This window comes from Uloborus diversus, chromosome 10, assembly GCF_026930045.1.
Source record: "Uloborus diversus isolate 005 chromosome 10, Udiv.v.3.1, whole genome shotgun sequence".
Taxonomy (NCBI): Eukaryota; Metazoa; Arthropoda; class Arachnida; order Araneae; family Uloboridae; genus Uloborus; species Uloborus diversus.
In genome coordinates this window covers 21,414,125-21,441,806 of record NC_072740.1, presented here as the reverse complement: position 1 = coordinate 21,441,806, position 27,682 = coordinate 21,414,125, and the positions used below count along the sequence as shown (strand labels likewise).

The following is a 27,682-nucleotide window of genomic DNA, read 5'->3' as shown; positions in this document are numbered from 1 at the left end:
TTAGTACCAAAATAACTTTATGATGAATCCTTTTCAACAGTTAGCAATTTTATTAGCATGTGTTTTTAAGATTTTGAATTTCATGAATTTTCGTAATATTTAAAGTGTCCGTCGAAGAACCACTAAATAGACACTAAAACATGCTACATATTTCCACAGTTTTACTGCATGAAAAATGGAGTAGAATGCAAAAAATGATATGAATTGTATTCTTTTGTATTGTACTATTTCCTATTCTTTTCTGAGCCTAGTTAAAAATGAAGTTAATAAACAAGGAGTAGTTAGTAAACAATTCAACCTCTAGCCTCACTAATATTGTTCTTATTTTTACATCAGACAATGTGTACTTGAATTAATTATCAGCAAAAAACATATTGCCAGTCTTACACTCAAAATGCTTGTGAAATATAGTTATTCTTACCTGATTTGCAATTAGGTTTAAATTCGTGAACTTATTTTTAAACATTTTTCTTGTGAAACAATAATTGAAGTACAAATTGACAGCAACATTATAAAAGTTATAGACCAAGAAATATGAATAGCAGCTTTTGAAAAAATAGACGGGATTCAGAGTTTTTCAAAAAAAAAGGGAAAAAAACTAAGAGCTGTAATTACGAAATAATAGTTAGGCCTAACACATTAAAACCTGTTTAATTTCTATAGTATGGTTATTTGGATCTTTTGAATGCATAGTATCACAGTTTGTAAACATAAAAAAATTCATTAGCTAGTAATCTCTTGCAAGATAACTCGGGATACCGCAACTAAACTTAATAAGGTCTTGCACTGAATTTCAAAAATGAAATTATTTTTAGACGTTAAAAAATATTTCCGAAATTAAATCCTACTGAGAAAACTCTTTCATTTCCGTTATATTCATGTTCATCAGCACCATTTATAACTTTTATTGACATTTCTTATATCTATGATAGTAATTAAACAAAAATTGGGGACACATACACAATGTTGTATAAAGTAAAAGATGCAAAATATTTGTAAAATATTGATCCTGATAACCACTAAAGTGTCATAATAAATTATAATTTGAATAAATTTATCTTGGTTGCACTTTCATGATGATGTAAATCAGTTCTGGAACTGAGAAATATCTGTCGGGAACAGAAGGAACTAATCAAATTTCACCTAAATTTTTAGTTTTTTTTAATGTAACTCAACTCTAATGTAACATTTATTTACAATTTATTTACCCCTTGTAAGCGTCTTCAGACAAAAAAATATCATTATCGAATCAAAATATCTTCTTTCATAAAGGCTAACACACTAAGACTTCAAATTAAAAAGAAAAAAAATCTTTAAAAAACGCCTGAAACATATCCAATAGAGTGCACTAGATGAAGAATCTTATGTATGAAGCAATCAATTCTAAACACGTTCAGAGAACGAAAAACAAAACATCCAATGTCTACCTTTTTGAAAAAGAAATCACCAATGCGGTATGCGGCTGCCGTGGCAATAGGGCAATGAGAAAAATGCAGCAATTATTCATTATGAATAATCTAGATGAAATATGCCCCATAAAGAGAGCTAAATGGAGCATTGGCTCATCAACTCTAACATTTCTCTAGCGTTGGATTTACATTTTTCTTGTAAATTATTAATGCAAATCCCTGAGGTTAAAACGATTTCTATTTGTACTAAACGCTATAAAGATTTGTTTGGAGATATCAATTCATGTTCGGACGCCTTTTTGCTTTACAACTTATCAACTTCAAACCATGTTCTACTTTGATAACGTTATTCATGAGGGTTATTTACATTTAAGTGTTTTTAGCAGAAACGCAGTTATTTACTCAATGTCTGATGTCAACAATCTCAGCGTAAACCAGTTGGACAGAGTAGATCATCTTAGGTTTTGCGAATTGAGAGCCACCACCCTCATTGAAAAATAGTTTAAGATATGCCCAAAATTGAATAAAGGAAAAAGGGGAAAAGGCATCCAATCTGTTGTTAAACCGAAACTGTTTGAGGCAGGGACTCCCCGATGGGAGATCACAAGAGGTCACTGTGACCTCCCAAAAATTTCCTTATTCTTCAAATTTTGCGTGACGATTTGGCAAAATCATCATCCTTCGGCAGAATTTGGAGTTCTATTCGGCAAAATTATCATCATTCGGCGAAATGTGGAGTTATATTCGGCAAAATTTGGAGTTCCATTCGGCAAATTGAGAATTTCGGTCCTCCCAGAAATGTAAGTTCGGGGAGCCCCTGTGTTGTGATGTTTTTTCTTTTTTCGTAACATAAGCGATAAAATGGGGTACATGTACCCCAGAATTATATTTCTTCTACCCTCCGTCAAATTTAGCAAATTAATGTAGGAAAATTTCCAATGATCTGTGCATTTATATAAATACAACTGAAACAGTACCATAAATAAGATAAATATGCGTATAAAATAATGTATATAAACAATACAAAACGTTGAATGCATAAGTCCAACTCTTTTGGGGTGTAAGGTTACCCATTTTACCAGTTAAGGGCGAAGTAGATTTAAATAACAATATTTAAAGTGAAAGCTCTTTCATTTGTCTTTAAAAGCAAACAGCTAGGAGAAAAATAATTTTTTTAACGAATAAAAATACACGACCTTGAACCACCACACCTTAAACCCCGGCACCACACACTCTTGACATATAAATGTACAAAATATGTATATTATTGCCTTGCACTCCCCCCCCCCCTCTTTTTTTAAATCACGTAACTTGTGAAAAATTTGTTTTAATTGACTTTTGACAAAAATTTGAAAGACTGCTTGTGACATGCAAGATCTGCATGTTACTGACAATCCAAAAAGACTACTTTTGCGTTTTCTTTTCAGTATTAATAGTTTTCAATTTTGGAATTTTATTTAAGGAATTAAATTAACTCCTCCTCCTTCTCCCCCCCCCCTCCCCCAAGAAAAAAATCTTTCATTTCTAGCTACATACACGTTGCAGCCGGGGAGAAATATATTCACATAGTGAATATTTTTAAAATATCGTGTAACCCCAAAAATCTCGAGAAACTTTTTTAAATATTTTTTTTCCTTTTCAATGAAGTATTAATTCATTTCTTTTGTATTCTTGCAAATTAAGATGAGATTAAAATATTCATGCAGGTTTAGAATTGAATTCATCTCCCTAGCTGTCGTAATTAACAAGCAAAACATTGAAAACTTAAAAACAATGTATTTTTATGATTAGTTGTGAGTTTTGCTATAATTCAATAACAAATGTCGCTTAGACATCATATTTCAGTTGACTAGAAGTTTTAGGCAAAATGAAAAGCACTGAACCTTGAAATCAAAGTATCAAACTCTAGCTACAATATTATGACGTATTTATAAAACTTCAAATAATTCCCAAAGCTTTTAAATACAATCTGTTTGTAATAACCCTCTTAGAACTCGCAGCGTGAGCAAAATACTCACACCAAGAAGAAAAAAACTTTTTGTTTCATTTGGTTTCGTCAAATATTTTATTGTGCTTCCTTAGGAATTATTATTTTGCATAACATGTGAGGTATACGTAATAAATAGTAAATGAAATATTTTCAACTAATAAACATTTTAAGCAGTTTTTGAGGAAATTAGCTAGTATCAGAAAAATTCTCACCCAGCTAGTTCTCAGGTAGCTCATTTTGACCCGAGTTCTAGAGGGCTAAGAGTCATGATTCACTTAGAAGTATCTTAAAATTTTTTACTGATTACTTACAGATTAACGCTTAACTCTTGATATGACTCTATAGGGCATTAATAACAGTTAAAGCAAGATATTGGCCTTTCAAGTTCAAATCAGTCTCCTTTTGCATGTCATAATTCAGTTACTTTAAAGTATTTGGAAATTAAAAAAGGGTTTTTGTTGAAGTTAAAGTACTAAAATCTTATTTTAGTTGTGTGAAAAAGGTAACATAAATTCAAACGAATTAGACAACTTTTGAACTGAATCAATTTCTGAGCCACATCATGGTGAAGTCTACTGGCAATAAGTGTCTTAAAAATAGTTACTATAGTTTTAGCTTTTTATGATGAAATATTATGCTTACATTCTGTTTCAAAACGTTACGAGTTTAAATAAGTTGTAGAGCTTTTATAAGTAAACGTAAATGATTTTTTGCGCAATTATTCAGACCACATGAACATCGTGCTAAAATACTTTTTTTTTTTGTTGGAGGACTGATCTAATTTTTCGAACTAAGAGAATGAAAAGTATCAACTCTTGGGTGATTCCACGAAAAGTGGTCCTAGGCTAATGATTTTTTTCGCATGAAGTGAAACAAAACTTATTTTTAGACTGAAAAAATGCCTGTAATTTTACAATTTAAGCATCAAATTTGAAATAAAAACTTTTTTCTCCCTGATTTTGGCTATATTTGACTGCACATAGACAACGACAAGATAAAAAAAGAAGAAAAAGAAAATGTATTGTTCGTGAGATAAATTCAAAAGTCACTTTTTACTCGATCACTTTTTTCGAAAAAAACTACGAAATGCCGTTAAAACTAATGCTCCACCATAACTCTGAGTCAAAAAGTTATAGTAAAATTTTAAAAGTTTTCAACCCTAGAAAATCATCAGACCACTTTGGTCTTGCACGTAACGCCTAATGTGGTAAGGTTCTTCTCCAAAGTTTAGTTAGAGGATTTTAAAAAAATATCTCATGTTGTAAACTAACCTCATACATAAGTCATATACCTTAACTTTTATCTAACGCTAGATTACAACTTGATTTAAGAAAAGCTTTAAATATTCAGACGAAAAACAAAATGATTGTTTCGCAGCCTAAGAAAGTTCAAAACCATCCAATGATTATTTACATGTTTGATCTTTACATTTGATTGTAAGGGGAGGGGGCTGTTTTAAATGGTTCATCTGAAAAGATCATGTGCTGGCCATAAAACTATGCTGCAGTGAAAAAAAAAAGGAAAGATTGTTTAATGTATTTATACATACTTAAAGTACAACAGTTATAACGTTAATAAAAGTTTTTGAGCACCAATTGAGTATTGTATGATTATCAAGCCTTAATTTTGAGACGAATATCAATTGTTAACTACATCAATTGATAATCATTGTCAACATCAGCTGATAATCATTGTCAACATCAATTTTTAGCTATAATTTCCATTTGTCAACATACATAGATGGCAATAATTTCAATTTTGCAGAAAATAAATCTTAGAAAGTGCAATTGAAACTGCTTAAAATTCCTTGCCATTCATAACTAGGGGTCTAATAGAAACTTAATAATAATTTTTATAATGAATCGCGTGCAAAAAAACCCATTATACCATTTACTTTTAAACATGATATAAACCAAGTCATGTAATTAAAAATACATTTTATAGATGTAGGTAGGCAGTAATAAATATCATTTTGAGCCATATTAAACAATCTTAGCCTTGGATTATTATATTTGTTTTTGAGGGTTCCTTTTGAAGTATGAATGTTAATATTCCTATGAGAATTCCTTCCATATTTATGTGACACTAAACAAAAAACTTAAAATCTTTTTTTTCCCTTGTAATATCTTCATTTTTCGCAGCTACAATGTTATAAAAAAAGGCTCAGTACTAAAAACTTTCAACATTTTTATCACAGTTTAAGAATTTCATTGCCCGTTATTCAAAATCAGTGAATTATGTGAAATTCTTGTAATATAGTGTAATAAAAGTTATACGGGTAAAAATAGGCACGGAAGACGACTAAGGACAGCAAAACGGAGCATTGCCCTATATTTTAGAAGCAGTTTGAATTATATATGAGAGCAGGCACAATTTGGGTATTGTGGTAACCACGGTGTCGTTAATATTATAGCAGGTTGCATCCAATCGTAGGTTTCCTACGTCTGCGATTTCATGCTCTAGCTATTGAGAGAAAAATCGTTTTATTTGCCATTATAATAATGTTTCCGGTATTAACTGCAAAAGCGTGCTACTCAACAGAAATTTGTTGCAGAAATATTTTCATTTTGAGTTTAGGATAAGAAATAAAACTCGTGTGTTACCATGTCTAAATATAATGCGGAGTTTTTTTTTTTTTTTTTTTACTTGCTTGCTTACAAACGACTACAATTAAGCTTTAAAAAATGTTTTGCTTGACTTAGATAGTTCAATTAAAAGAAAAAAAGTTTCACTGGCGTCTCGTTTTACATTATATTAGTGATTAGAGATAGCTTTTGAAGATTATCAAGCAGTATGACAAATGTCTCATCCTGCTTGGCACTTAGGTTGACAAATAAAGTTGTACCGTATCTTTCATATAATCTTATATTGTTTGACTTTGATAAACACCTCTGTCCACAGTCACCAGGATAAGCTTATTTTCGAACTCATCCTCGTATTTAGAACTATCATTTACTAGCAAAAAAAGTGGTCTCTGAGTAAATGAAATTCATTATATTTTTCAATTCATTTTTTTTTTCAGGTCTTTGAACCGTTACTTTCTGGAAACATAAAAAATGGCAATGGCGGAGATTTTATTTTACACTATCCTAATATGCTTTATCTCCTTGATGTACGTTGGACAAATTGTTGAAGGGACAATTTTTCACAATTTGACTTTAGTTCCATCAAATTACCAGAAATTTGCTCCCAGAGAATTAGCTCCTATAACTCCATATCAACATCTACTAGTAAGTAGAGAAGAACTGATTTATTTTTAGTCATTTATAGTACTCAGGCATGCTTAACATAATCAAAATATATGTGTTTGTTTAGTTTGTTACTATGTCCAAAATTTAATCTCAACATGGTAATTTGTATAAAGCTGTATGCGTCACAGGAGAAACTTTGATAACTTTTTTTTTTAGTCAGTCAATAAAAGACACCAAGGGTCAACAAATTAAGTTTGGAAATAAAATGTAAAAATTTAACATATTAAACTGATTGCACAGATAGAAATGTATTTAAGATATATACAGGGTGTTTCGGTTTAACGTGCAAGACCTCTATTTTCGCAACCGATAGTCCTAGATGTATACTTCCAACTGCAAAAATGTTCAAAATCAGATGCAAAGTTTAAATATTGAAAGTTTGAAGCAAAAATAGCAACGAGTCAAAAAATACAAAAATTTACTTTTTATACGGGCCCTAGGTCCCCAAACTTATATTTAGGGAAATAATCTCCATTGAAAAACAATTCCAACACGAAACGTTTCACATTAGTACGACCAATATTCAAATATTCACCATGTTGTATGAAACGCGACGTTTTCTGACTTACAGCACTTTACACTCGCCGTCAATAACACTTTTTGGGGGAAAATATTGCGGTTAAAAAGGTTTAAAACTATATGTGAGCATAGAGGAATTTTTCAAAGTTTTCAATGAGGTTTGGTTGTGTGCTTTTGCGTATCATGACATAACATTTGCATTTATTTTTGAATAGCAATGAGAAATATAAATACTTTGTTTTTTTACTTCGACAACCTGTCATTCTATTGAAAGAGCGATAAGTTCCAATCTCAACATATCTATGGTTCCTGAAAAATTTAAACTCTAATATCTCCTTGAGTTTTGGTCGCACGAGTGTCAACATTTTTGTGTTAGTAATATTTTTCAATAGAGAATATTTCCCTGAATATAAGTTAGGGGACTTAGGGTCCTTACAAAGAGTTAAGTTTCGAATTTTTTGACTCATTTTTGTTTTCGCTTCAAACTTTCAATGTCTTAACTCTGCATCAGATTTTGAACATAGTTGCAGTTGGAAGTATGCTTCTAGGACTAACAGTTGCGAAAAAAAAGGTCCCGCAGGTTAAACTGGAACACCCTGTAGATACTGCGTCGGGCAATAAAAATTGCATCATTTGCAAAAAATCACATTTTAAACGATTTCACGTGAAATAAGAGAACAATTTCTATGTGACTATTATCACATAAAAAGTATGCTTCAGCTGTCCTTTTTCAACAAAAAGTAAAGCTTCCATGCATGTAAGGGACCAGCAACAAATTCAAGAAACAAAACTTTTTTTCGATCATCCTTCATCGAAATAGCTGGAAATATGCTGCACATTTCAGATACAAATGTACTTAATGTACGCACGCACGTAAGATAGCAGTTTATTGCTTTAAAAATTTCGTAGCCAGATTGATTTAGCAACTTATAAAAATATTTCAGTTGAATATCATAAAAAGTTTACAAGATATCGGCGACCAAGTGAGCCGAATTTCAATTATTCTTGCATAAGCGATGACGAAGCATAAGAAATCTTTCGTAAATTGGCAACACTTGCCTTCAATCGTTGAGTGTAATTCGTGATAAAAACAGATTATTTGAACAATCCCTTGTGATTTATTGTTTTTTTCGAGAATAATTAACACAGAGCCCATTAGTTCACCGATGTCTTTCTAAATTTTTAAGATTGTTCATTCCAATGTTTTTACAAGTTGCTAAATCTATTTTCCTGCGAAATTCCTATCTTTCGCGCATGTGCAGTGAGAAATTAATTACTTTAAATATTCATATTTAAAAAAAAATCAATATTTTATTTCATATTTTAGTATAATAGTTCTCTTGTATGCTGTCAAGTTTTCTGAAAATTTGGTAACATATGACGGAAAATTCTGGTGAAGTATTTCAATGAAGTATTTTCTTTTCCAAAGAGGCATTTTCATTATTATCTACTCTACTCTTGCTAACATGTAGCAAGGGATGTGTGGCACGTGGCTAGTATGACAATCATATATCCCTCAAAACTCAAATAAGGAAATTTATGAAATTTCGTCGAATGAAATTTTGTAACCCTCGTTACCAATTTCTCTTTCTGCATTTCATTGAGTTTAACATTGAAGAAACCAGTTTTACTTATGCTAAATGAAAAATCGACTCTCAGCAGCTAATTAATGACTTTTTCATGATGTTTGTTTTGCATTTCCAATAAGTTCAATGCGATATTTTTTGTATCAAAGTATAGAAACACATTCCTTTTAAGAAAGAAAAGAAGCATAATCAAGTGCATAAAATTCGTTAGTTATGTTATTATTCTCTCAATAAATGCATGTTTTTTGTCATTTTACGATACTCACTAAAAATGAAAAATTATTCCCTTTATGCAAGTTAATACTTGCATTATTATACTTTCTGATTGCTCAGTTGCTAAATTTGAAATTTTTGCTTTAGTTTCATGTTAAGAAAACCTTAAAGTGCATTTTTTTCTGCTGTTGAATTTCTTTTTAATCTTCAAAGATGCCTAATGTAACATAACTTTTTTACAGTCAAGAATTAGGAGACAAGAATTTGACGCTGATGGTAAATAAATTAAAATGTGTTAAGCACATGCATGTACGCATATAAAACTTCATTTCATTCTAGCACAGCATTTTTCTTTTTTCCACGTTACAAACATTTTCATTGCACTCAATCTAGCTATTGTTTTAAGTTTCAGAAATCAGTTTAAAATGTTCGCACTCAAGTTTGAAATCTTTTTGCATGGACACCATATTCGTATTTGTTAGCAAACTTTTTCTGGTGATATTCTTTTAGTGGCACTTAAAAAGCTCACTATGGTAGAATTGATTTTTTCAGGGTTTCAATAAATTCAAAAACTTAATTTTTTTAAGGGAAAGGAACATATTACTGAGCTTTAACTGTACTTCATTTTTAATTTTGATCGCAGATAACTTCAATAAATAGTTATTTATTTTCTCTACTATAGCAATTATTATATTATTTTAGCACATCCTGTGATTATTAATGTCCTGATTCTGGACATGCTTCTTTAATTTCATATGATCACAACAAATATAAAATTATCATCATAGCAGGAGTAAATAGTAGTATTTAAACTCAGTACATACAATGGTTGGGTTAACTAATATTTTGTTCCAAAAAAAGGAAGCAAGTTTTCCAAGCATCAACGCTACAACGTCTCTTCTAAAAAATAATTGTATTGCTACCTCATTATCTGTGACTAAATTGAGTTCTTATAAAAATTCCAATTGTCGTAGCTATGTAGCAGGGCTGCTCAAGGAAAAAAACCGAGAGTGTGTTTATTTATTGGGGAGTACGTAAAAGTAAGTTCAGCTTGACAGTTTTTTTTTTGTTACAAAAATAAAATTAAAAAAAAAAAGCCACTCATATCTCTTACGTTGAGATCACATGCCCCCCTAGAACTTATTTTAAGACAAGGTCTTTGAAGCCGTCTCCTCTAGAACCAAACCAATAGATTTGCTTTAATACAACGTAAGACGACTTATAAAAAAATATTTAATATAATACATACAAAATATATTAAAAGAAATGTGTCTGGATATGTTTCAGTACTATGTGTCACAAAAAAACATTTCCAATACCTTATTTATTGATATATCCTGCAGACATTCTTGAAAAGTTTTGGTGCTAGCAAAATATGGGAACAAGGTTATGGTCAGATTAAAATAATCAGAACATGTTTTTCGGGAATGGTTTTCATGTAAGCTAAACTTTAAAATATGACTTAAGGGTTTCATTTTAGTAAACTTTCACAAATAAAATCAGCTATCTTATATTATGAAACGATTCTTAATCTCGTACTATTCAAGAATAAAAGCTGGTATGTTTTTGTTATACGGATACATACGAGGAGTTTTTAAATGTTGCGAAGAATGTTTAGCAACCTGGCTAGAAAAAAAATCTTTTTTTAAAAAAAGAGGGAAGAAAATAGAAAGGAAGAAAGGGAAGAAAAAAAAAGGTTCAAACAAAACTTCTTAGGGCGAAAGGCATTGATTTACCCATGCTTTATTTTTAAAGTTTGAGCTCAGTTGAACAAAAAGAGTTCTGGAAATAGTTCGTTAGTTTTTAGAGCTAAAGTATTAGAATGTCGAATAAAAGCACAACGTTTTTTAAACTGAAATGAAAAAAAGCAGTAATAATCATTGATTCGAAGCTAATTGTTCTCGAGGCTAAATAGCTTGTAGTTTTCGACAGCAATTGATCATCCTGTTCCTGAAAACTTCTATTCTGGAAAGTAAATGAGAACATCCTTTTCTATCTTTTCTGGATTTTTCCTACGTATGGGTTAAACTGTCCTAATCTGACTGAGCACTCTTTGGTGGTGGGTTCAGTTCAAAAGCTCATGAGATTCAAAATTCGCCGCTTTCTCAGGATGTGTTAGCTGGGAGTGCTGCAATACACGCTACACCTCCAAAATGTTGGGATCGATGTCCACCCTTCATTGGGTGGGAAAGGTAATGTGTTCAGCGCTTGTTCAAAACATCCCAGCAAACTCTTCTGAACGTCTTACAGTTCCTGAAGAGCCACCTGCACCTTGTGATTTTGGAACCGGCGCACCGAACTTGGACATGTGCACATGGCTGATTCCTGTTAATGCAACACCACGAAGTAAATGGAGGCTTGGAATGGGAGAACTTTCAGCTTGGGTTGGAGGCCCACGTACAGATCATACTACTTCTGATAGGCAGGGTAAGTAATGCATTGTTAAAAAATAAATAAATAAATAAACATTATTTTTCTAGTAAGAAATAATATGCTTCAAAATGTTAATCATTAAAATGTTTCGTAAGGTATCACCAATAATCAATATATCAGTTGGTAACTCCCATCTTTTATGTTAGTGGTATTTATAAATTAAAATACATTTCTAGAACTCCTTAAAAGAATAGTATTGTCAATAAGTTTAAAATCTATTGAATGTTTATTCTAAGGATCTTGTCATTTTCAGAGGATTAACAATTTTTCAATATAATTATTGACCATGTCTTTTAAATTGCAAATGCTATCTACTATAAATGGTAACAAATAAAGAAAAACAAAAATTTGCATTGTGATGCCTCACTGAGTGAATAACAAAACGGGGTGGGGGACGTTTTTTTACTTAACAGGTAAACCTTTTTATATTGAGTGGGTGTAGGGTATAAAATAGCTATCCGATTTTGGATCGAGATTTATTTTTAAGGTGTTTTGATTTAAGTATGTTTGCAACGAGAGTGCTGAAAACTGAAGCGCCCCTCTATGAGCCTAAAATCTTCATGTTTGGGTTATACTTTGTGTTAAAGGGTTTTATTCAGTAGCTTAAAAATTAAAACCAGGGAAAAGGTACCAAATTTTTGCTGCAAAGAAGTTTTCAGTTTTTAAATTTTAATTTAATTTTATATATTAACGTATATAAACATCATTTGTAAAAATACTGAACTGAGTCATGACGCTGTAATGGCGCAATAACTTGGCGACACTAACCAAGGATACACACAAATAGTGTAATAATAATAATAATAATAAAAACTTCAACAGGTAGCAATCGAAAGAACAGATTGAGACATTTTTTACCGCAAAAATTATTTTCCCCTGTGCATCCGTTATCGAAATACAAAAGTCCGCCAAAATTTTAAGAAACGCACCAAATTTGAAGATTTGGCGGGAAGTTGAAGATGCCACGTGATTTCACGGTCTGCACGTGGCAGGACATCCATCTGCAAAGCGTGTGAAAGATGTATTCCATTACTCACCGAAACTCGATACATTTGGCTAATTTTCTTAAAGTGTACGCCGACTTTACAATTTTATATTTCGATAACGGGGACACGAGGGCAAATAATTAATGAATCTAGAAACATGTTTTCCTATACTCTTTTATTTCTACTTATTTTTACTTTTTCATTATCACGCTATCGTAAGGTTTCCTCATAAGTAGCTAGTCAGAGATAAGTGGTTTTTCTTTGTTTATGTGATATATAATACAGTAAACCCCTGATTATCCGCGGAATAGGATGGCACGGTAACCTCGGATAAGCGAAAACCATGGATAATCCGAATAGCAGGTAAAAATTGATACTTAGTGTATATAATAGCTAAAATATATTAATAAAAGACATACATGCATTTAAATTATAACTAAAAAACATTGCTACATTGTAACTACTAAAATTGAATATAAAAAATATGTGTACTATCTAAAAGAAAACAATAACACAATCATTAAAAAAAATGTGAAAAGACCCGCGGATAATACGAACCGCGGATAATCCAACCACCGATAATCCAACCGCCGATAATCCGACCGCCGGTAATCGGGAGTTTACTGTACTTCATAAAAAATTAAAACTCATCTTAAAGACAAAACATTCCTTATTTTTGGAACACTAAATCTCTCGTCTTCTCTGATACAATCAAATGAAATCATTTTTGTCAAGTTATTTGATTGACCTTTTACACATCGAGTCTCCATAACGAAGAAATATTTTCAAAGAAATAATGAACTATTGCTGGGATGAAAATCAATTACTACTTAAGATTTAAGAACAATGTACAGCTTGCATTTGAACATGCGGGGAGGTGTCAGAAGCTACAGCTGTAAGCCATGCCCAGTTTTTCATGAACGGGGCCTTTTGAACTAAATTCATAGTCAACTACTAGTTTGTTGATTTTAGCATTGTTAAATTTTAGAGTTTTACTTAATAACAGGCCATTTTTAAAGTAGGAAGATTTAACTGGTCGAAACATACTCAATCTCTCTTTAGCAGTCACGTGGTTTTCGCAGTTTCGACTGCTCACCACATTTATTTTTCTACTATGTCCCCTTAAATTTAATACATGCATCCCCTATCCAGTTACTCCCTTTTAGATAAATCATGCTCTTTTATATTTTATAATATTCATATCATCTCTCGTAGGAGGGTATGTCTTTTATGAAACATCTTACCAAGAAGACATGCACCAACCTGTAGTACCAACAAATCCTAAACCAGAACATCACGTGGTTGGCGGGGCTCGACCTTTACCTCATGGTGCTGGTGGATCCTCAGTAGATCCATCGGAACAACCTGGCGTTATAGACAGTGCTTGGTTCATCAGCCGAAACCTTAGTCGAACTGGACCTATGGGATATTGTTTGAGTTTTTTCTACATTATGGAAGGTTTGAGCGCTGACAGACTAATAATTCATTTAAAAGACATGGAAACTGCAGAAAATGCATCACTATGGGAAATAAGAGAAGGCATGGAAGGCAGTTGGACCAAAGGAGAAGTGGCTTACACGTATGATGGATTTCATTTAGTAAGTACATTTGTACTTTTGCTCATGTGATAGAAGAAATGCAACAAGATAAAATCCAATTATTAATTTTGTTTCAATTTACTGCATTTTTTTCGTTACACTTCGCATGTTTATCAAGTGAAATTAATATCATGCTCATACAAGGTTTGAATACAGCATTTATGCTGGTTTTAGACTAAGAGCAAGCAATGAGATCTTGGGACTCATTCTAAAAGTCTCAGTTTAGATTCCGTAGCTCATTTTCTGCACTTGCATAGCACGGGAAAACATAAAATGTTGGACGTTGTACGCAAGTGTGAAACCTTAGAAAAAAGGCTTTTATTTCTGATCCCTTTTGACTGAAGCCAGATTTTTTTTCGAGCCATTACGTTAAAAACAATATCGAATTGAAGTAGTATAGGTAGAAAGGAACGGGTTCCCTCTTTTAACGTCTGAAATAAAATGAATTACTTTTAATGATTGAATAATACTTAATTACAAAATTCAGTTTATACTAATGATAACCGTTTCATAAACGTGAGATAAAACTTGCAGTTTTTGAGCTTGAGGTTTCATTGTAATATGAAGATGAAATTAGACTAATGGCGGATTATTCATGCTTACAGGAGTGATTGGCTTAATAATTATAACTCACCATCTGATGGCTAAACATGAAAGAAAATTCAGCCGTCATCAAGTGATATAAGCACTATAACATAAATACACTCTATAACAAAACAATTAAACGCACCAAGAAGGAATTGTCAGAATGAAAGGAAATTTTACATACGTAGGACAACATATATAAGAAAGTGATTACAAAATGAATACAAAACGATCATTTTTAAAGAAAAATTCCTGAATGAATGGAGGTTTTAGTTCTTTGTTCAACAACCTCTATTGATGATACACAAGATAATACAGGCAAGCTATATATGGCACGGAGCCAGGGAGTCCTTTTTAACTGGACAGTGATCGGTCACCCACAGCAAGGATATCACAGGTCCTCCTCCGCCAGATTATCACTTTCTTTGGCCTGCTCTATTCCCTGGTTTGTCACAGATCTAGCGTATCTGGGATCACTTGGGATTGTTAGTTGAACAATCTACTAGTTTGGTTAAGTCAGTGGCGTGTTTACAGTAATTGTGTAACGAGTAATCAGTAGGACATCGTACGAGACTTTCATGCCTCACAGCTTGCCTGAATCACCTCGAATATCCACGCAAGAAGTGGCTCAACAACCTCCATTCATTTGGGATTTTTACTATCATAAATGATCATTTCGCTTTCCTTTTGTAATCACTTTGTTATATCAATGTTGTTCTTACTTGTATAAAATTTCGTTTCATTCTGCCAACCCCTTCTAGGTGCGTCACTTTTTTGTAAAAGAGGAGTTCCCAAATTTTTCGAGTCATAGTTCTCCTTGAAGAATTAGTTTTTCCGCGGTCCCCTACTCTGTCTCTATTATAAATATATATATTAATGATATACAGGGTCTGTGTATAAAAAGTAATGAGACTGAGCTCTGTTCTAAGAATTTATTGCAGATATTAATGCTCACACCTAAAATTCTTAAAAATAGGACCCTTGACCTAGCACGTACTTATCCCAGCGAGTCTTCTAAGATTCTAAGGCTGTTTTTTAGTCTGCTTCCAGAATGTCCTTTAAAATTTTTGTCCTAGCGCTTTCACGGCATCCAGAGTTCCATGGTGATGCCCTTTTAGTTTTGTTTTCATTTTTGGGAATAAAAAGAAGTCTGCTGGAGCTAAATAGTATCTGCAGGCGGGCTGGGGAAGCGTAAAGATACCATTATTGACCAGGAAGTCTTGGAGGATGAAGCAGGTGTTTCCAGCATTTCAGCGATGATGTTGTGAACTGTCATTTTATCAAATCCAACTTCATCTGCAATTATTCTCACACTTAACCGGCAGTCCGAATTTAGCACCACACGCACACGTTCCACATTTGCATACGTTCTGCTGGTTGACAGACACCCTATTTAAAATTCATTCTTCACACTCTCCCAGTCATCTTTGAAACACTTCTACCACCGAAACACATGCGCTTTTGACAGACAATTATCTTCGAACAATTTCTTACACATCTCTAAAGTCTTTAAAAGAAGCAAACTTCATGAAGAAAAAAAACGTATTTTAGTAACAATGACCCTACAGACATAGATAGGAAACAATTGATGAGAAAAACTAGGGGTTTGGGGTTTTAAAATTTCAAAATATTTGGAAAACGTTTTCCGTACGTAATTAAAAGCTACAAATTAAAAAAATAAACGACAACATATTTAATCGACAATGAAGATACGGTAATAGATGAGATGACAAATATGAAAAACTACATTTGGGGGTTTTAAAGTTCATTTTCAATTGCACTTCATTGAAATGGAAACCCAATGTATGCCATGATAGACTCGTTTTCAAGAAAAAAACACCATAACTGAACTTCAAAGAAAGTAAACATTTAGCGCATGACTTTGACTTAGAATGCAGTGAAATAATTTTAAATATAAAGAACTTCACAGCAAAAATATCATTTATCAGGCATTTTATCTTAAAATGGTAGCTTTTATTTTACGTCATCGTGCGTAAAATCACTTCCTGTTCTCTGTCATTTATCTAACACAAACATGATGCTTTATGATTCAGTAAACAACACTTCAGCTATGATAACGAAAACATACTTGAATTACAAGTAACTTTAAAGCATCATCCACTATTCCGTTGGCAAAGCGTCTATTTATCTATCTGATTAAGGAAAGTAGTAAATAAACTGCCCACAACAAATGTATCTTAAAAATTGACTGGGAACTATGAATTAATACATTAAAAGAAAATTGATTAGTCACTTAAGGTATTACCAAACTGAAAATTATTTCTTACTCAAGCTTTTTTCATTTTTAACCTTATAAAACAGCCTTCAAAAATCAGGGAGTAACTAATACATTACCTTATTCATTGGGTTCCTTCAGTGGGTCGATAAAATGGGTACCAAGCGAGCTTGAGAACTACAGCATGGGGGCTCCGCATTCGGCTGACCACCTAACCGGAACATTTGCCTAGCACCCCAGAGCCCTTGGTCAGGAATACTGTGATTGGCACACTAGGCCTTGGCCCCCATGGGCTGTCTTGCCACTGGGTTTGGTTTGGTATAATAATTTCTATGGGGCTCGTATCATTTAAAAAGTATCATTCAAACACTTAGAATGAATTCTTTTTCAAGCGAAAGTACAGATTCAGTCACCCAATCTGCAAGGCTACTTGTCGATGTGAACTGATTGTGTACATATCCCCCTCCCCCACCAGAAGCTCTTTGAGTATCACTGAAATATGCTTTCTCCACTTTACAAAACGCTCATGAAAGGCGTTTTCAACTCGACTCATTTTATTGGTTTTTATCTGTAAATAAATTCTATGACACCAGATTCTGCGGTTGCGAATTACTCTCAATGCTGAAAATTATTCCAAACGTCGAAATTTTAACAGAGGAAATTGAATTTTCTACTACCACAATACTAACAATGAAATTGGAGCTTGGAGCAGTCCCACGAAAATAAAAATCACTGCAGGAAACCTTTCAAACGCCAGCAGAAAATAAAATTGGAGCTTGGAGCAATCCCACAAAAATAAAAATCACTACAGGAAACCTTTCGAACGCCAGCAGAAAACAAAATTACTTCACAAATCATCTCCAGTAAACTAAACACGAAGATTTTTAAACACTCCCATTGACTTTTAGAAACTTTACAAAATAAATGCTAATTAAATCAAACTTCAATCGCAAAAAAAAAAAAAAAAAAAAAAAAATCGATTCTAACGTCTAGTCTAAATTTAACCTTTGATACACTTTGCTGCTGCTTCTGATGGCGGAACATCGTAGAATTGAACTTAGACAGGGGCGCCCCGGATTTAAATTTTTGGAAGGTCAAAAATTCTAAATTTGACGAATGGAACTCCAAAGTTTGACGAATGATGATAATTTTGCCGAAAGGACCTCCAATCCAATGACTGAAACTAAGCTAGTTAAGAATTGTACCTAAATAGGTCATTCTTTCAGTTTAATGTATCAAGACTCGATTTAGGACAAGTTAAAAAGGGCTATGACTGCCGAACTACACCATATTCGAAGAATACAGTCGCTCACGACAACTTTGTTCCATAATTCACTCCACGCATATAAAGGGTGTTCCAAAATTAGCACAAGATTTGACTTTGCCTCCATTTTCGCAGTAATTTGTTGGCAACACTGGAAAAAGAACAATTTCACAGCTGAGAGTTTAGGGTTAGTAAAAATGAAGCATTATACTCTTATAATGATGTTAAATCTCGCGATCTAGGGGGCCAATTCTATAACCGAAACGAGAAAGTACGCAACCAGGAAATGTCTCATGCATCAAATGAATTGTTTCATTGGCTGTATGGCATGTGGCACTGTCTTGTTGAAACCACATATTGGCCACATTAATTATTGTGCGATGAGGTTTTGTCAATGAAGTTATCGCACCGATGACTAATTTAATTAGTACATTTGTAGTTGCAGAGTGTAACTGGAGTCCTTTTCAGAAATCAATACCTGTATTTGAAATTATGTCTTTATTTCCTCTTTGGTGATATGATACAGTGGTATCCTAGGCGAGATATTTACATATGAAATATGATATTGCAAAAATAAGTTCTCTCGAAGCATAGATAAATTTGTAAAACAGGCAAAACCATTATTTGTAAATTTGCATTATGACAGATGAAGAATCATTTATGCAATCGAAGTTACAGTTATTTAAGCTTAAGGTTTGCAGATAATGTTTACAGTTATAAAATGCCTAATCGAGAGCATGACGGCTGGCAGCCGACTTGGCTGACTATGAAACTAAAATACGGCGCCTTAATAGAGAGAGAGCAACTGAGCTACAGAAGCAACATATATAGTCAGCCAGAGTCATTTCTGGATGTTAGAACGGCGGCCAATCAAATGGATAAGGAATTTCGTCATTTCATGACGTAAGGCACGCACGTGTCTAAGATCGGGAAATCCGTTATATACATTGAAATTAGCATTTGTGACTTTGCAAGATAAAAGAAAATGGGGATTTAATTAATGCCAAATATATCAAAATAAACGTGAATTAGTGATAATATTATTTGGAACTCCCAACATTAATAGCATCCAAAATCAGCAGAAAGAACTTATCATGTCGCGATATGGAGCAGTTACTGCTTGACCGGCCTCATTTTTCTTCATTTTTGAAATAATTATTCAATAATGAAAACACGTTATTTTATCGTATAACGCTCTATTTTTCCTAACCTTAAGCTCTCAGCTGTCAAATTGTTCTTTTTCCAGGGTTGCCAACAATTTACTGCGAAAATGGCGGCAAATTCAACTCTTGCGTTTATTTTGGGACACCATTTACAATATAGTACAAGGTAGAAATGAAAGTGTTCAACTACAGATCAGCATTCAAGAGTAGTTTCCAAATTCTAAGTTCAGAATTATTTGATACAGTTAAATGTTACAGTGCTGTGTTGCAAACTTAATCGTAAAACAAAAAGCAGAACATTAATATTATAATCTTGTCAGCAGATTGCAGAGCTGGGTCTATGACAACAAATAAACAAATACTAAAAAATATTAATAGGAGCAAAGTGAGCAAACATGGCTCAAAGCTACCCTAAATGACTATAATTCATACAACAATTATGAGTAATACTTTTTGTTTTAGTTTTCTTTTCACAGAGAAGCAATTTTATTGCTTTGCTTTAATTTGAATGAATAAATAGTTTTCGAAACTATCTCAAAAAATGAAGGAATAAATAAATAAAGGAAGCTTTAAACATTTTCAAATAGTTGGAATATAACTTAATAACAACATGAAAGTTAATTTGTCTTGAATTGAAAAAAAAAATTAACTAACTTTAATTTTTTAGATTATTTTCGAAGCTGTAACTAAACCGTCAAACGATCCTGCACGCCCGTTTAGAGGACATATTGCTTTAGATGACATGGTTTTTCAGAAGATGGGAAGCCCAGATTTAGATAATTGCTTCGGTAAGTATGCATTTCTCTACATCAAAAAACGTAGCTACCTTGTAAAGCAAATAAAAATTCTCGAAAATTGGTTTTACAAAATAAACTGTTTTACTCGGTGCATTGAAATATACAACACATGTAGCTGAGTAATATTCAGTAGCATTTTTACAGAACTAGAAAAAAAATGCTTTTTTGCAGTACATTTTTTCACATTAAATATGAGAAGACTTTTAAATGCTTATCCTTCATCTTGTATTTAAAAATACATAAAAGGTGATAAAGAAATATTCATTTTCGTAATGAATAAGCTGGAAGGAATTGAAGTAAGATCACAAGTATAATGAGATTTTTTTTTTTTGGTTGTACAATTTTGTTAAAAGATCTATCAATTGTAACAGAAAGTTTTATTTTTATTTAATAAGTTAGTTCATTTTTTTATACTCTTATAGCTTTGAAAGGTGACTTAATAGAAGACCTAAGTCACGTGAATCAACTTGATGTAAACTAAATTTGTAGATAATTTTTCCTTTAGTGAATAACTCAGGCTGAAAACAACTAAAACGGTGTTGAAGTGATATTCTGTTTAAACACGTATTACTTTTGTTAAAAATTTTAATTATGAACTTAAGAGAATCGTGCAAATGTTTTGAAATACATTTATGTTCGATTGCTACAAGTAACATGAGCCAATGGTTTATGTAAACTGAGCTTTTTTCATCATTTAAGGAAACATTTGAATCAATGACTTTATATGGAAGACTTCAACATATAATTTAATAGAAGTACTGAAAGTTAGATCTTCAGCAAATTTCAGACAAGAGCAACAGCAACAAACTTCTCGTTTCTTATGTTTCGGTCTTGCGTGATACTTTGAACTGTTGTCACTTGCTACGGAGTGCAGAACAAAAGCAAGACACTTTTTTCACTGCCGCACTCCACCTGAAGTTGGTATTCCTCAACTGAAAAAAAAAAAAAGAACAACGTCTGTCTCAGGTCTCAACCGGTTTGGTTTTTAGTCTTTTATTTTTTTTTTATTGCAAAGAACCTGCTAAATATGAACGGCCATGATTAGTCTAAGTAATACATATGCTATATGTACAGGGTGTGGTAACTTTTCTTTTTTCCAATTCTGCAAAAATAATAAGAAAGAGGAATTTGGGGCAAAGGGAAATAGTAGTTACGATGACTCAGCGATTTCGAAATGAACAAACTGAATTTTTTTTAAAAAAATTACAGTACAGGAAGAAGAAACAACGTATTTTACAATAAAACGCATTGAACCATTTTTTTGGGGGGGGGGAGACAGTAAATTTGCTTCCAAAAGAAAGTGGAAATTTTTCACTTTTTTTTTTTTAATATAGCAAAGTGAAAATTGAAATATTTTTCTAATGAAATATTTTCTATTCAATTGTAAAAAATATTTTTGATCGAATGAATGAGTAAAAAAAAAGAATAAATGAATAAATGAAATCTAATCTATTTAAGTAAAACAAAGAATATGTGTGTATGTTCCCGATACAAATACACAGTTTGCGTCGGATCTGGACCAAATTTAGTAGGGAGGTACTTGGGCACCCGAAAAGGAACGAAGGGGGGTTTTCAAACGCCAAAAAAGAACTGAACCGCTCTAATTTTAATTTTAGGGCCCGAAAATGGCATTAAATGGCTTTTTCTACCCGAAATAGTTTTCCGATCAGATGTAATTCAGGGTCATTCAAAAGCCCGAGGAAAATACCGCTGAAATTGTTTAACTTCCTTCGAATTTAAAAAAAAAAACCAAGGCTGTAAAATCACTGGGGAAAAAATTTAAAGCATTTTTAAGCCTAATGTAACAGAATTTCATGTCGGAAAATCATCATTTGCGCGATCGCATTTTAAATTAGCGTGAACAAAACCATTCAGAAGGTTGCCACTTTTCTTTTCTCGAATAAAATTTTGTTTTTGTTTTCAGGTAAAAATTTTCTCCTTTTGAGTATCATTTCGAGATTTATCTTCTTCTTTTTTTTTTCTTTTTTTTTGTACTGCCAGCAGAAGACAATCAGGAAAGTTGCGTTTAATTTGTTCGGAAATTTTTGATTTTTTGATTTCCCGTTTTCTTTCTTTAAGAATGATTATTTTGACGGGAAATTTTACAGTATTTTTTTTCTCTAATTGTAGCCTGATCGTTGAACATGCGTCACTTGACATAACTTTTATTTTCGAGGTGGACCGTGCAAAGCCAGGCTATGCAGCTAATGAAACAATAAAACAATAAACTAATTAATTAATTATTTAGTCTATGAGGGAAATTAAATCAGTGAATAATATTGCGAATGAATAAGAAAATAACTAAATGAATGAGTTAATAAACAAGTGAATTATTGAATGAAGGAATGAAAATAAATAAATTAATAAATGATTACGTTACATAATGAGGATATAAATGACTGAATGAGTAAAATGAGTAAAAAGGAAATGAACTATTTCACTTTGAATCATCCACTTTGCCCCGGATGTAGGGGAGACCGGCGATAGTTGGCGAACTTTTTAAACTTTATTTTTTTAAACGTTGTAAATAAAGTAGAACATTTTTCTTTTATTGCTTGGATAATCTGTATGGTATCAACAGTAAAGTCGTATTTTTGTTTTGACAGTGCTATGCTTTGTCTGTTTTTTTACATAATTTTTTTGAAACTTCGCAGAGTTCGCACACTTGCCCCATCACGGGGTAAGTTGGCGAGCCGTATGGAGTAAGTTAGCGAATTGAGAAAAACTCAAAATAGACGCAGAAAATTTCACATAAAGCCTCAATGATGCTTTAAATAAGCAAGTAAAACTTACCAATGAATGAAAAAAAAAAGTAAAATTAGTATTGTAATTGCTTAAATTAGGTATGTTAGACCATATAAAAGGTTTAACTGATTTTAGAAGTAAATGCTGAAAAATGCAAACATTATTTGAAATGAACTATTTTATTTGCCACCGTTCTTCTTTTTTATGTTTATTTTGGGTTTACATTCCTTTTTTCGTGGATTCAGATTTGTTGCATGTTTTGGGAACTTTTTGTGATGATTTGCGTTTTTCTGCTAAGATTCTTTCTTCCAGAAGAGCCTTTTTCACTGAAGTATTAAAGAATATTGCTGTAAACCTCTTTCGTTTCCATCCTTTTTTGATCTGACCATCTCCACTTTAGGATGAGGTCGTATATGATCTGGAGTATTGATCAGAGGCATATGTGGTTTTAGCTGAGATTATAGTGCTATCTTCAGTAAGAAACTCTAGATCTGAATTGTTAAATGAAGTAGCAACTGAATTTGCTCTAGGACAGGTACATCCAGTTTTATTACTTTCTTCCAACATGGTTGATGCTGGGACAAACAGATTCACTCATAGATCCTGGAGACTGGGAGTCTGATCGACGAGTGATATAACTTGGCATGAAGTCACAGTCCTGAAAAATGTTTCAATTGCAGGGAAACACTATTTTTTTTTTTTTTAAACCATTCATAATATTTATAGGGCTTGCTTCTTGTGGAAAAGCAACTGTTACCACCGTTGATACGTCGTAAATAGCCATTGGCTTTCCTGGATTATTCACCATCCAAGAATCACAGGCTGAATTGACATAATTTTTCAATGGGCCATGTATAGACTCTTTATCAAGAGGCAGCAACTTATGGCTACAATGTGGTGGGAAAGAGAGTTGTCTTATTATTATTTGTAGTAGTGTAGTAGTTCCTTACAAAAATCATCCCTTCTATTGACGTGGGAGTCGTAAATGTCTAGTAAGAGAATCGGAGGTTTTTCTTTGAACATCTAGTGTTCTTAGTAAAATACTTTAAGAAATCTGGAAATATTGCAGCTGTTATCTACCCACTAGAGAATGCACCATACATGCAGCATTACATCTGGTGCGGTTTTCCCGTTGTTGTTTTTTCTCTTGTATTTTCTCATTTCCGGAAAGAAAAGCACGTATGTTGGCAATTGTATAAGAATGTCTATAAGAAATGATAAGCTCAAGAATAGTGTAACTAATGCAATATTTCATTAATTTGACAATTTACAGAATTAAAATTTCAATTGTTTAATGTTTTGATTCTAAAAACTCAACTTGGGGGGCAAATATGCGAATTCGCACACTTACCCCGAAAAAAGTTTGCCTATTAGCCCCAACTCGCCGTATGGAAATTAAGTTACACTGGTTTAAAAATGGTTTTATAAAATAATCCGAATAAAAAGTCATTTGTTGCGTAGAAGTATGGGCTGTTCAATATTAATAAGTTTTGGTAAATTACTCTTCTATTATATGTTTTATAAGAAAATTACTAAGGATGAAAAAATTACTTAACACTGCAAAAAAACAAGTTTCTCTTGTGCAACACGTTTGATTTGGCAGATTTCACTGAAAATACACTGACAGTAGCAAGGACTCTACGTGGTTACGTGACAGCTCACTCAGAGCTATCAAACGAAAAACGAGAAAATTATTTAACATTCGCACTCTTACCCCTTCGTATACTAGCCCCGGTGTCCCCTACTTGACTAATTGTACAAAATATTTAAAATACAAATAAGCTTAACATTAACTAAATAAATACTGCACCGAGTATTAGTAGGTCCCAATTAATATTTAAAATGTTAATCGAAAAAACTTTGTAATTTGATAATAACAAAAATAATTTTTGACTTACAACAAAATATTAAAATTTGAGCATTAATTTCTAAAGATTGCTTGTATTGCTTTGATCTTCAGAGTAATTCTTTCCTGACTGGAATAAACTAAATGTGTTACTACAAAGGTAAAATACTACCAGATAGGTGGCGGTAAAAGCAAACTAATTATTTCACAATTTTCACTTTGCCCCACATTCCCCTACATCTTTGAAAAACATTTTTCAGCCATACGATTTTGTACAATTTCAGGTCACTGCACATTTGAAGGAGGATTTTGTGGTTGGACGAATGATGTAGAGGACGACTTTGATTGGGAACTTGGTAGATCGAGTAAAAGTTTTCTTACAGGACCATCAAGAGATTTCAGCAGCTACAACAGAGATGAGCAAACGGGTACCTTTACATTTTTTTATTACATTTAACACTGTAAGATTCGCACCCATTCGACTCAGATTACAATGACCCTGTCTTTGCAATTATTTCTGTATACGACGTAAGAGATGCATCATCTCAGGGGTTTTCAAACTTTTTCAACTTACGGCACTCTTTAAAGATTTAGAATTTTCTCACTGCACCCTAGTCTATCTCTATTATGTAAACAACTAATAAGTCGTTATTTTTAGAGTGGTTTTCCCACACCTACGCACAGTTCGTGCACATATGTGCAGCATATGCAGCACAGGATCATAGTCTCCTTTTAAATGTTCCAGTGTTGTATTATTAGGACACCGGAGAGTTAATAAGAGGAACCATGGTTTTATCGTACTGCTATCTACTTTTCTAGGTTATCAAATCTCGGGTAACAATGACGGCACACGATTTTTTTTTTTTTTTTTTTTTTTTTTTTTGAATTCGTCAACTACATGATTTAGGTTTTCCAGAACAGTATGCAACTTTTTTTTACATTCTAGTTAAACTTCAGAGAACCATGCAGAAACAAATTTACTCTAAAATAAGATCAGTTGGTTTTGATATCACTCCTCTGTAACAACTTTTGCTACAATGTTGCACTGTTGCCTGGTTGTTAAAAATGGTTGTTGATAACGCTTTATCATCAGTTAGTTTTGATGACGATGAAAGAGGATCTAGCGAATTTTTGTTATACTGTATCAAACGAGCTGATGTGTGCATCACATGACTTCCTTTCACTCCAATTTAATGTCATTTCCCCATTATTGGCAATTTTAATGTGATTCAACTGCTTGCTCTCTAAATACCACCAACAGTGGCCAAATTGAAACCAAATTTAAAATTTAAAGAAAAAATTTGCCAAATTTGTCGCCAAGTAGGCGACAAAACTTGGCGACCAAAAGACTAGCGATACATCGCCAAGTTTCCGACAAATTATAACAACACTTGAGTTTACATCGAGATCAACAATGATTTCCCCCCAAAAAGGGGCAAAATTGCCCCTAGGAACATCCGAATGCAACCAAAAGATAAGGTGCACAACTAGACCCTAATAGGAGTCTGCGTACCAAATTTCAACTTTCAAGGACATACCGTTTTTGAGTTATGTGAGATACATACACACATACATACGTACATACGGACGTCACCAGAAAATTCGTTGTAATTAACTCGGGAGTCGTCAAAATGGATATTTCGGGTGTCTGTAGGTTCCTAGTTATATATCCACGTGTGGTCGGGTCGAAAAAAAACTCAACATTCATTCGGGGGTGAGAAAAAAGGAAATTAAGGCCGATTTTTGAGTGAAAATTTTTTCGCGAATACAATATTTCCTTTTTTGTAAAAGGAAGTAAAAATGGAGGATTTCCTTGCTGGTCAACCGGGCATTACTTGGCGCACTCAACTTACATATATATTGATACCGCGGACACTTCACGGCACCCCTAACTTCTTCCTACGGCACCACAGGGTGCCACGTCACCCATTTCGAGAACCCCTTATGTAGAACGATTTTATCGCTAAGTTCTTCCGGAATCCATACTTTCCATTATTTAGGGGTACAAGGAAAAAAATACATTATATCGAACAGTTTTATCGAGAGTTTCTCCCAATATCATGTTATCATACGAAGTCAATGCAACGAAGGATGATCCTATCAACTATTCCCAACCTTAACTTCAGGTACATTAATTTATTGTTGAATTCACAGTACGCCCCCAAATTACATATAGAGATTCTAGCGATATTATAATTTTTGGACGTAGCCTTAAATGATTTTTAAATCAAGGACTGTCCCTGTTCATTGGGGATTCGCTCTTGTTACACTATATCGCATAACATTATTGAAATGAGGGATGGATAAGTAAAAATTGTATTAATTACATGGGATTGTTGTATGACATCATTTAATTTAAAAGTGGATATGCGATATGCATTATTGGTTTATTTTGACAACTCTATCGGCACTGAACATTTGAGCAGAAAGCTATACAAAACTAATTAATTTTGGCAATTAATTTTATAGTTTTCTCCGGAATCATTACAGCCCTGTGTCGTAAAAATGGGGGCTTGTTCTGTTTCATTACAAACTGATATGCATTTATTTGTAGGTGGATATTCATACATAGATGCTTCGTTTCCTAGAAGACCTGGAGATAAAGCCAGACTTTTGAGTCCAAATTTCTTAGCAACTGGTGAGTATATAACATGTTAAATATAAGACGGTGTTTTAAATAAGAAAAATATATTAAAATAGTTCAAATTTTAATCATTTAATCATTAAGGAAATGAGTTTTCGATTATCTGAGGTTGAATCAAACTCTGAGGTCAAATTTCATGCATCCTTAAAATGGAGAGGAAAACAACAGTTTTGTACAAAGAGGACCCAACCACTTCTAATAAAAAATCATCAAATAAACTTTGTGTTACAATATGATTAAAGTGAAAAATCAACGTAAATAGAGCAACAAATTCTGAAGAAAATACATATAACTTCTGCATATAACTTTTTCACTTCAATCACTTCTCATGAAGGATGTAACGTGAAACATTGAGAGCTGAGAAATTCTAAATGATAACTAAAAGTTTATTTGGAATACTTGAAGCAAAAACTTTTC

General features: G+C 32.8%; 1 protein-coding gene across 1 annotated transcript in view; it reads left to right on the top strand.

The window, feature by feature from the left end:
* Positions 1–6,509: 6,509 nt before the first annotated feature.
* The window catches only part of LOC129231683 (MAM and LDL-receptor class A domain-containing protein 1-like), a 52,443-nt gene continuing 31,270 nt past the window's right edge, over positions 6,510–27,682 (top strand). Inside the window, exons 1-7 of the mRNA XM_054866046.1 lie at positions 6,510–6,629; positions 9,211–9,244; positions 11,219–11,395; positions 13,603–13,985; positions 19,901–20,021; positions 24,906–25,049; positions 27,176–27,259. Of these exons, the coding sequence (XP_054722021.1) occupies positions 6,510–6,629; positions 9,211–9,244; positions 11,219–11,395; positions 13,603–13,985; positions 19,901–20,021; positions 24,906–25,049; positions 27,176–27,259 (1,063 nt within the window). The remainder of the gene's footprint in view (positions 6,630–9,210; positions 9,245–11,218; positions 11,396–13,602; positions 13,986–19,900; positions 20,022–24,905; positions 25,050–27,175; positions 27,260–27,682) is intronic.